At 32.7% G+C, this 11438-nt stretch overlaps 1 protein-coding gene across 1 annotated transcript; it reads right to left on the bottom strand.

Moving 5' to 3' along the window:
• Nucleotides 1-998: 998 nt before the first annotated feature.
• Nucleotides 999-8379, bottom strand: LOC144562108 (uncharacterized). The gene is made up of 15 exons (XM_078311269.1): nt 8049-8379; nt 6727-6821; nt 6307-6420; nt 5359-5463; nt 5158-5229; nt 4793-4905; nt 4566-4700; nt 4083-4151; nt 3884-3971; nt 3291-3362; nt 2872-2972; nt 2455-2572; nt 2306-2365; nt 1641-1751; nt 999-1399 (listed from the first exon to the last, which is right to left on the bottom strand). The coding sequence occupies exons 1-15, from the start codon at nt 8317-8319 to the stop codon at nt 1283-1285; spliced, it is 1641 nt and encodes a 546-aa protein (XP_078167395.1). The 5' UTR covers nt 8320-8379; the 3' UTR covers nt 999-1282.
• Between the last annotated feature and the right edge of the window lie 3059 nt (nt 8380-11438).

An 11438-nucleotide genomic window follows, 5' to 3' on the forward strand; every position in this document is an offset into this window, starting at 1 on the left:
ACGATCAGGGTCAATCTTGACTCGGTCAGTGAGAAGAGAACTGGGTCTTGTAATGTCAGTAATTCATTATAGAAGAGGAGCGCTGGGAACAACCTAGAGAGCACTGAAGGCAATCTGTTAATTGAAGGCCTGTTACACCAACTCAGCCAATTAAACTGACTAGACGCTGATTTGTAATAACAAGAGTAGTTAGAAGAAATTAGTAAACCAATTTATGTAAATTTTGTTTCTCTACGATTCCCTATAAAAGGCTTAGAAGTGTCTCATTTCATGCAATTGAATAAGAATTTTCTGGTTTCTATCTCTTGTTTCTATTTACTGTTCTTTTGTATCCAAGATCTGATTTCGTTAAATTGAATCAAATTGTTCAATATATTGTGACATTGCTATGATTCTGAGCTTTGCTACATCAGAGGCGTTGCAGTTAGGTACTGGTATTTTATTTTGAGAATGCCATTTTCAGTTTTATTCATTAATTACAGGAGTAAATTGATATTCTCTGATAAAAAAACAAGAAGATTTAACAGATTTTGCCGGTGGCAGTCCTTTCTCTGTCAAGTATTAGACATGTTTTCTTGATAAACTAATGTCTTCTTCTAAAAAAAGGGAATGTATGATATTTATAAGATCTTGGCTGTAAATTTCACACACTCATTTTTCAGACCTTCTCTGAGGAATTCAATTTATAGCAAAACTTGTTTTAATGCATAACAACGCGATGAGAGTATTCGATTTTCATTTGCAAATGAACATGAGCTCCTGTCCCTTCTAACAAACTGTGATCTTTATTTTTGAACCCATCCCATGAGAGATGTCTCTAATCTTCATGCTTTGTCTTCATCTGATTTGATTGCATCATTCGAGAAAGTTTTAGATAGACATTGGGAGTGTGAAAAAGAGATTGAAGCTTTGGTAAATCCATTGATTGAACACCAAAAAAGAGATTGAGATTTCTCTTGTCTTCTTCAGACTTCAAAATTTAAAATTGGCATAAGGGTATAATGGGTACTTCAAAAATTTTAAATGAGTTTTAATAGAAAAGATATTAAAATGGGTAAATTTGTGAGTTTTTTAAGTTTAGAAGGGTAAATATGATATTATGAATTTTAGAGGGGAAATACGTAATTTCCAAGTTTTTGAGGGGCATACATGAAATTCCCCCAAAAAAAAAAATATTCACGAATAACAATTACAAGAAAATTTTGAATGCAAATAACCAATCAGCAGGAAACCATTTTATAGATGAAAGAAAATACTTTTGATAAAATAAAAATAATGCAATTTACAAAGATGAACTCTGAGACCTCCTTCCCCTTTCTTTGAACAGTTCCTCTGTTGTGGCGCCTATTTTCTCATTTGCCTCGTGTAAAGGAAGGCAAGTCATCCTGTCCATCGCATCCTTTCAAAGGAAAAAAAAAAAAAAAAAAAAATCAAGAGAAGTTAAAAGCATGTGATGAAATATCTTCTTTCAACCAATTATCAAAATTGTAAAGCTTCAAATTTGGTTCAATGTTTTCTCAAGGATGAAAATAAGGTCAGTATTTTGAATTTCCTTTTGTAGATTTCTTAGAATTAATTATTTTGCTATAAGAACTAATAGAGAGCTGGGCAATAATGCCAAGGAAAAGTGAAAAACTTACTCTTGTGACAATTCCAAGTTTATCTAGCTTTTGGATAGCATCTTCCTCATCAAAATTGCATTGCAGCCCAAACATATCTTTTAGAAGTTCTTCACACCTGTCATCAAGTTCCTGCAACAACATCACCAGTTCTTATATTATATACCATTTTTGTTTGATTTTCTGGAGTAGTAATAACAGGAAAAAGAAGTTGAAGAGTATTTTCTATGTACAACAGCCAAAGAAACTACATATTTTTCAAATTAAACCCCTCGAAACTTACTATTTGATAATTTGAAACAACTGAACTGGCTAAAAATTTTCCAACCACAAACTCATACTGCATCTGTACCAGTGTGTACCAACACCTAATGGAAGTGGATATGCTTGAAACCCAAATTTTTTTCTTGCATTACTGGTATAATATGTACTCTACCAGATCAAAGCTCAATCCTAAAATATGAAACAGTGTAAGAAGAAAATTACGAAAATAAATCTGCTGTAATTCTTTGGGAATTACAGGACCCTGTAATCCCAATCCGAACCGTTGGTCTTTCTTGAGATTTGTGCATGAAAACTTACTTTTTTTCGAGATCTGTGCAGAAAATATTTGAACGGTTGATATTGGAATTTCAGGGCCCTGTAATCCCGGAAGGGATTACAGCAGATTCGGATTCGAAAATTACCGATATTGTTGCTTTTCCTTGCTTCAACAGGACAAAATACGAGACTATCACCTCTTTAACCTATATGGAAATACCAAGTCTTTAGTTAAAATTCATTAATTTAAGACAAACTATATAAAATCAAGAGAAAGAAATAATGTAGAACTTACTTCCTGTTGGATCACATCATCACACAAGTGCAACAGTGTGCCCTTCCCGCTATCTAGCTGTTTGTCGTACATCGATTGTGTGATCAGGTTTTGGTACGTCTCCAAGTTCTGTTGGAACCTGAATTATGAAAAAAAAGTCGGTAAAAATTTAACTTCAAACTTAAAAAATTGGAATGGAAAATAATCTGTTCATCTCAAAGGGAGCTAAAATGTAAAGATAAAGATATTAAGAAAATTATAATAATTTTCTGAGGCCACATGAGTGATAGCAAAAGAAAAGATAAAGATATTAAGAAAATTATAATAATTTTCTGAGGCCACATGAGTGATAGCAAAAGATGATGAATGTAATCATACTCTCAAAATGAAAACAGAAAACAAAGTTTAGAGCAATGATGGATGAAAATAAAAACATACGAGAAATAAATTTTAGCACAGTAACCGACTAAAGCCGAAATAATCGCTATAGCCACCCATAAACCATTGCTTGATGTCTCCAGTGAAGTAACTAAAGCCACCTATTGAATTTGAAACGAAAATGTAACATATATATAAGTACAAAAAATACGGCAAGAACTAGCTTTTAGTATAGTGGCAAAAGCACATGTCCTCTGATGTGGGAGGTCATGGGTTCGAAACCCTGATAGGGGGTCCTTATGGACAATTAAATGAAAGTTAGTAGGCCAGATCTCTACCTTCCTATATAAAAAAAATAAGTACAAAAATAGGGCATATACTGATATACATCTTATAAAAAAAATTGAGGTGGCTAGACAAGCAAAATTTCTTTTGGCATTTTGCAAATTTGTACATAAATTGTGTGCAAGAAGACTTACCAGTCCAACAACCACTGAAACAAAGAATTGAACCCAATCCATTGGAGTCAGACTTGGGTTTTTCTTCTCAGGCTGTCAGAAAAACAGAATTAACTTGTAAATTTTGGAAAATTGTCGTTTAACCCTGCAAATTATCAAAATAATTGACCGAAACCTCAAATTCACTATGGTCCTGTTAAGCACCCAAATTGGCACTGAGATTAAATTTAAGGTTCTAATATGAAATTTGGACCTTAGGCACATTGCTTATGTATATGCATTTCTATGGTACATCCATTTGGTATATTTGACAACAGTGTTCTTCCAAATCAAAAATGTGTTCCTCGTTATGTAGATGGATGTGCATCTAATTTAAACCAAATTAGAAATTGGTATATATAGCAAACAAACTTCAAATAGGACTAAAAATGATCTATACCATAGACGCACATGATGGAGGACGCATTTACAATTTTAGTTTCTTATTTGGAAAACTTTTTATAATGTGTGCCAGAAATATCAAATAGATATGCTACAAAAATGAACATGCACTAGAATTTTGCTAAACACATGTAGATATTAAAAAAATTCTAGTGATAAAAAGTTAAACTAACCAAAACCAACTCCATGTCAGCCATTGGTATATTCTTATAGTGCTTTATGTAAATACCCCTGTCTTTCTCGCTATTTGTGCTAGCTTTTCTGCATTCATATAAATTGGTTTTATAAATTTATTTTGTACTGCTTCCATTTCCCATTAGTTTCAATCCAGGTCAAATTTGCAGCAACATTTTGTATAATAAATAGGCATACCGGTACACCACAATCATTCGATCAAATGTAGGCTCTTGAATTTCAACCTTGCCTAACAGATTTCGCCAGCTGAAATTTCCAATAAACAATAAAATAAGAAATTATCAAAGACTTTGAGTTTGGCAGAAACATACTTGAATGACCTGCTGGCAGATCAGCACATACTAAATTGTGCAATTATTGTTGAGTACCAGTAATTTGATGAAAAGTATTTGTGTTGATTACACATTAACAGTTTAGAATCTTAATCATGCAATTGAACATGACAACCAGTTCAGAGTAAGAAACAAGAAAAATGCAGGGCCATTTAAAAGTTATAAGCTGTTCTCAGTCAATATGTGGTATACTGAGCCAAAATGGAATCTATAGTTCATTTTGGAACACAAAAAAAAATATTTCCAACAAGTAATAATACATAATATCGTCATTGAAGTCTCAACCTACTATATCCTTGATTTGCCCAAAAAAATAGAAGGAATGTACCTTATATCAATGCTTTCTAGCCTGATACGCTCCACTGTCAGGTATTCTTCATCTGTTTCTTCAGTTTTCTTCAAATCGCTTGGTGATCTTGCCGGTGATTTTCGAGAGTGAAATAGCCTGGTTATTCCTTCCAACCTGAATTTTTTTTATTTTGATTTTTCTCATGATTAATAATAGAAATATAAAATAGCACAAAAAATAGGCGAATTCTCAGAAATTGTACGCACTTGATCTTTCTGATGAACCACGACCACGAACGAGATATGATTATATCCAATTTTGCCATGTAGAAGAAATCAGTTGTAGTATCAATCCCAGTCGCTCTTCGAAATATCAGATACTAAAATTAAGTTCATTAGCAAAGTGTTACATACAAGGCTTGTATGCACATATTCTGTTACTTGCTAACTATATGTATACATGACCAAGATTAATTATCTTATAACAGTACATTACATGCAGTGATGAATGAGTGTGTGTGGCAGTGTGGGCACGTGTGTGCATGCCTCTTATGTTACCCATTACTATTTATTTGTATTCCAGAAGAAAGCATTGAGTAGAATTGCACAATATCAAGAAAAAGAGTTCAAACCTTATCTGAGAATGCAGGCAGATTTTTCAAAGGATTTTTCTCGAAATACTTCGACAAGAGCGCATGATCGACCTATTATACAACAGAGCAAAATTACGATAATAATCATTATACAACTTAAGGAAACTTTTTGAAAGGCTTTTGCATCTCACTCGAAAGATGTGAAGAAATAAAAACTATTTGTTCAAAAAAAAAAAAAACCTTTGATTCATCAACAACAATGGGGAGATTGAGAAGATAATTCCCTGATTGTGCAACCGCAAGTTCTTCATCTGTTACTATCGGGAAGTTGCTCTGCCTCATCACCTACTCAAACTCGTCAACAAAAAAAACGGATTAAATTTAGGTGCCCAATTGGATTACAATGTAAAAATATTTTCACCAATGGTGTAATGGTACATGCCAATTAGAACATCTGTTTCAGCTGACCTCTCTTTCCATTGTTTGTATTTTTTATTATTTATATTATTATTATGATTGAGGCTACAGTAATATGCATATCACGGATCGATCCGTTCCATGGATCCATATCTCTACTTTCAAAATTCAAACAATCAATTCAGACCGTTAAACACAATCTCCATATGAAAATGTACTTGGAGACCAAATTTTACAAAAAAAAATTTAAATAGGTAGAATATCACTTTTAGATGGTCCATAATTTTTAGATCAATTGATTCCAGTTATCTAAAAAAATAGTACAAAAGTTTCTTAAAACCTATATGTATAATTTGAATCAGTCAAATTAATAATACTAAATTAAATTTTAAGTATATTTTAACTATATTATGTCATTTATATTTTAATAAGTCTGATTTTGTCTTTCTAATCATTTATTTTGAACAGACGGCCACATTTCTCTCTCTTTATTTAAAAAAAGATATATGTATGAAGTATATAACATTATTATGATTATATGATTATGATTATGATGATGATTATCATTATCATTATTATTATCATTATGATTATATAGTCCTTTTTTTCTCCTCGTTTGATTTTATTATTTATCCTAATTGGATTTCCTCCATTTGGATTTTTTTTTCTAAATATTAACATAACCACCCTATGAAGAAAAAAAACGGATAGAACATATTGACCTTTTTTGTGAAGAAAAATCCATTACAAAAAAAAATATTAAATTCAGACCTCAAAAAAATATGAGAGAAATTCCTGCTCTCTTTCATCGACTTGTTCAGGAGAAAGATTCATTTCCTTGATTTTTGAAGCACCATGAACCGGATCAAACAAAGAATATAGCTCCTGCAATCACGGGTCATCAATTCTTAATCACAGTGAACATATCTAACAGCATCAATTATTTTATTTTACAAACAAATATGCAAGTCATCATATTATGACCTAGCTATCTATGACTTTGAAATGCCCCACTAATTTAACATTTTTTTTGCGCTATCATGCACTTGAATTTCGGTAAGATATACAAGACATAATTTGGGTGCTGTGCATTTGCAAAAAAAAAAAGAATTTCATAAGCTAATAGAACATAATTTGTGGGCAGGGGCTGGGGGTGCTATAAATTTGCAAAAAGAAAAGATATCATCTTACCATCATGTTTTCAAAGTGGATGAGATAAGAAGCACGGATGATATATTCAACCCTCTTGCACAGCTTTAAAAACTCAGAACGGTCGGCTTCATTTTCTTTAGAAAATAGCACAATAAATTTGAAAAACAAAACAAAGCATTAGAATCTTGCTTAAAATAAACAAAAGAAAGGCAAATTTTTTTCTTAGAAAAAGTCCACATATTTTATCATTCTATTTAACTTCTGAGACTTTCCCTTGATCCTTATTTTTACTCAAAAAAAAAAAAATCTGAGACTTTCCCTGTAATATCCCTAATTTTCTAAAGAATAAGCAGGGTATAACTATAATTAATTGTTTAGGAACACTAACATGACCACAACAACACCATCTTGAGGCCACATGCAAATAAAGAATGTAGTCATTTTTCTAAAAATTATATAAGTGGGTACAACTACAATTAATTGTTTAGAAGAACCGCGGGCTTAGCGCAGTGGCACAAATCCCGTCTCTTAATTTACGGAGTGGTCGCAGGTTGAATTCTCGAGAATAACATTCAAATGATGTTGGGGTGTACCGGCACTTTAATAAAAAAAAAATTAATTGTTTAGGAACACTAACAATATTGCCATGACAACACTAACAACACCATCATGAGGCTACATGCCAATCAAGAATTAGGAATATTTGAACAGGCATATTTGCCATTTTGCCATACATTCTAGCTTACCGAACAGGGATATATATATATATATATATATATATATATATATATATATATGAACAGGCATTATCTGCTATTAATAGTTTTTAGTTAATTGGGACCAAATCAGTATATTAGAATAAACAAATTAATAAATTAGTTGGTTTCTTGCCTCTCTACCAAATTGCAAAGTTCAGGCTTCTTTTCTAATATTAACCAATTAATGTCAGTCTGTCAATTTAATTTCGTTTGAACTTTGAACTGATTTAAGTCATATGCTTCTTAGCAATACTCAAGTGAAAATGAATGATATGAATTATGAAAGTACATTTCTAAATCTTAGATTACCATGAGGTTTTGCCTAAACTTGTGGAATTGGGGATATTTATTTAGATATATTTAACTAATTTAACAATGAGCAAGACGCATCAAGGCCACTAAAATTGATCTAATTTCCTAAATGCAAGTTCAATAGCAAGGATCAACTGGAATAGTACCTAGGCAAATAACAAGCTTATTATTGATGTAGCTCAATTTCAAGGGAAATTTTGAGGAAATATTTTTTTTTTCAAAGTCATTTTTTTTTTTTAAGAAGAAGAATTCCCGAATGAAAACATAATGCATTTAAATATATGATTATACCGATCAGACCATGAAGCTCTTGTACTATTCTACTTTTGGAAACTGGAATAACCGAGTCCTTCACAATCTGTACCGCCTCCCGTATCAGCGTATCTCTTCCGATCAGACCCTCAAATTGTTCTACTTTTCTTTTTCTGAGAAGATCAAATTCTTCTACTTTTCTTTTTTTTAGAAGATCAAATTCTTCTACTATTCTTCTCTTGGCAATTGATTCCTTCACAATCCGTATCGCCTTCCGTGTCGGCGGAAGGATCATGTCATTCACGTCCATTGGATTATTACAAATAAATGAAATAGTGAAAGAAAGAAAGAAGGTGTGTTACAATGCACAGAAATCTCAATGTAGAGATGTGGAGAAGTAGAAGATGCGGCCATTTTTATTAATGCCCTAAAAAAAAAAATTAATTTTAAAGTAGGGGGAATTTCACGTATACCCCTCAAAAACTTCAAAATTACGTATTTCTCCCTCTAAATTTGGATATTACGTATTTCTCCTCTAAAGTTCAAAAACTCACATATTTACCCATTTCATTGTCTTTTATATTAAAACTCATTCTAAATATATAAAATACCTATTTTACCCTTCATTAAAAGTATAAAATGCCCCATCGAACTCAGTGTTTGTTCGCTTCAAGATTCGTGCTGATCTAGCACGCACGGATCTCAAAGCAATTCAGACGGTAGAGGAACCTTTAGATTCAAATTTGAGTCAGATGAGTGTTTTATGCTTTTTAATAAAAGGGTAAAATAGGTATTTTATAAATTTAGAATGTGTTTTAATAGAAAAGACAATAAAATGGGTAAATATGTGAGTGTTTGAAGTTTAGAGGGGGAAATATGTAATTTCAAATTTTAGAGGGGGAAATACATAATTTTGAAGTTTTTGAGGGGTATACATGAAATTCCCCCTTAAAAATAATTTTACATTGGTTTTTTTTTTTAAAAATGCCTCAACCGCCAGGCCCATCTTCTATAACTTAAGAATTCCATCAAAACCGTCTCCTATAACTTAACAATTTCATCGAAACCGTCTCTTGTAACTTAACAATTCCATCAAAACTGTCTCCTATAACTTAACAATTCCATCGAAGTCTTCTATAACTTAATAAATATGCTTCACAAAATAACAAAAATAAGAAAAATAAATATAATAACAAAAATAAATGCATTATAATTAATATGGTTCAAAAATATCAAAAATAAATGTTTCATGCCTCTGTTTTGGCCAGGAACAGCCTGTTTTGGCTCTGGCCGAACCATTGTCTTTTATGCACATTGGTTTCAGCCACTGTTTTGGGCAGAAACGGTGGTAAAAATTCAAAACTCTTAAATAAAAAACTAAATACTATTCAAAATATAAAATATAAAAAAGGAACAAAATTAAATAAGAAACTAAATAAAATGAGAAACTCAGAACTCTTAAATAATTCAAATTGTACAACATAATTTCCAAATACAACATACTCCTTCTTACAATGAGCAACATATTAAAATACTACAACTTAAATAGTTATCAACACATACTAATAAAATAGTTCTCAACACATACAAATACAATAGTTCTCAATACATACAAATAAAATAGTTCTCAACACATTAAAATAGCTCGTCATTTAATTTCTACGACGCAGACTAAAATGCAATCCGAAGAAGGATGGACTAGATGTACTTGTTCTTGCTTGTTGCTTTGTCGTTGCTTGCACCTATTTTGCTACCTCCTCTACATTACAAGTAGAACATGTATTAAATTGTGAATTTAATTAAAATAAGCATTTATAATTGGTTGATCAATTATACCTGCTGCATTCCAATCAATTGTCTCACAATGAGGCTGATGTCCGAGTCTCCGACCATGCATTTTGTCCATTTCCATCGGTATGCGGTCGTGCCGTCTCCTTCCTTTTTTGATCAATCTCGTCTCAGGTTTAATTTTTGGGTTGTTGTATACAGGCCATTCACATTGGTTACCTTTCAGTTCCCAGTGTCCATTCCATGTTTGTACCATTATTGACATATGGTACAAGGGGTTGACGTATAAATTTACATCATATCTCATTTCGCGGACAATCGTCATGAAATGAAAACATGGTATGCCGGTTAATTGAGGCTTCTGACATTCACATTTAACCTTGTTGTTGTCCATAACAACTACCCTATACCCGAAATCCCTACGAGTATACTAAAGTCTTAGCTGATTATGTTTTGCTGGAATTTTTTTCACCCTTAACTAGGACCTCAAAAAGCCTACGATAAGGAATCACAGTCATGTCCCTTCCTTTTTTGATACGCTTTTGCAATAACTTAGTTACCATGTCGAACCACACTTGACCATGCTGACATCCCATTTGAGCTTTGTTCCATCGTTCAAAAAATAATTTATTCAACTTATAGAACGTGTCCTCCATGACCACTGTAACCGGTAATCGTCGACTAATTTTGAACATGGCGTTCAATGACTCTAATCCATTTGTTGTCATTATCCCCCATCGGTGACCTCCGTCCAATGCTTGATACAACTTCTATGGACATGGAAGCTCGTCTTCATCATTAGGGTTCTTCTTACCCACTTTGTTAAGGTAGTCGATAGCCTTTGGATAACCAATTTCAAAGTCTAGTAACATCTCCTGCAACCTCCTAAGTTTGCATTTGTTCACTTCAGCTATGAACCAGTCGCTAACCTCTCTCTTTCAGCCCACGTGCTTGAAAAGGTTTTCGGCAACATGATGAGAACAATACTGATGCACACATTGATCGTAGACTCATCCCATCCGAGATTCGGATCCTGGGACATGGCTTTAATCTCCAAATGTCTATCCGATATGACAAAAGAATCGATTATCTCCAATTACTTCCAACCTCAACCATCTCATAAAAAAAACTCCAGTTGTCAGCGCTTTCTTTCTCCACAATTGCAAAAGCCACTGGAAGCAATTGGTTTTCAGCATTGTACATACATGCATTAGCAACCTACCTTGGTACCGTCCCGACGTGAAACATGCATCGATACTAATCACTGGTCTGCGAACGGTATCGCTGCAATACACTCTCCAAATACCCATGCCGCTCTGTGGAAATACCTATCAGTTTCTTTTGTTAGTTTGTAATAATCTAGAAGTCAATAATACGATAATTTATCATAAAGTTTTGTTCATGAATTGAATGTTTATTTATATATCATTTTGTTGCCTTGAGTATTATTGAATTTATGGATCATTTCGAGTTCATGACTGAAATTGTGAAACTCCATAATATAGATGATATATACTCTTAAAAAGTCACTGACCAAGGTAATTAACAGGAACACTAATTACCGCGATAAGGTTAGTATGTGGATTAAAAGATGGTTAAGTTTTACAAACCACCTAACACGAGATGTCATTTTAATCACAT

This window comes from Carex rostrata, chromosome 11, assembly GCF_964058835.1.
Source record: "Carex rostrata chromosome 11, lpCarRost1.2, whole genome shotgun sequence".
Lineage (NCBI taxonomy): Eukaryota > Viridiplantae > Streptophyta > Magnoliopsida > Poales > Cyperaceae > Carex > Carex rostrata.

What these genes read in the sequence shown, in the direction of transcription:
- LOC144562108 (XM_078311269.1), bottom strand. Translation starts at nt 8,319, where the DNA reads ATGGACGTGAATGACATGATCCTTCCGCCGACACGGAAGGCGATACGG. An exon ending in TCCACTTTGAAAACATGATG is followed by an intron (nt 6,421 to 6,726) that starts GTAAGATGATAT and finishes CCGTGATTGCAG; the next exon opens with GAGCTATATTCTTTGTTTGA. An exon ending in TTGTTGTTGATGAATCAAAG is followed by an intron (nt 5,230 to 5,358) that starts GTTTTTTTTTTT and finishes GTTGTATAATAG; the next exon opens with GTCGATCATGCGCTCTTGTC.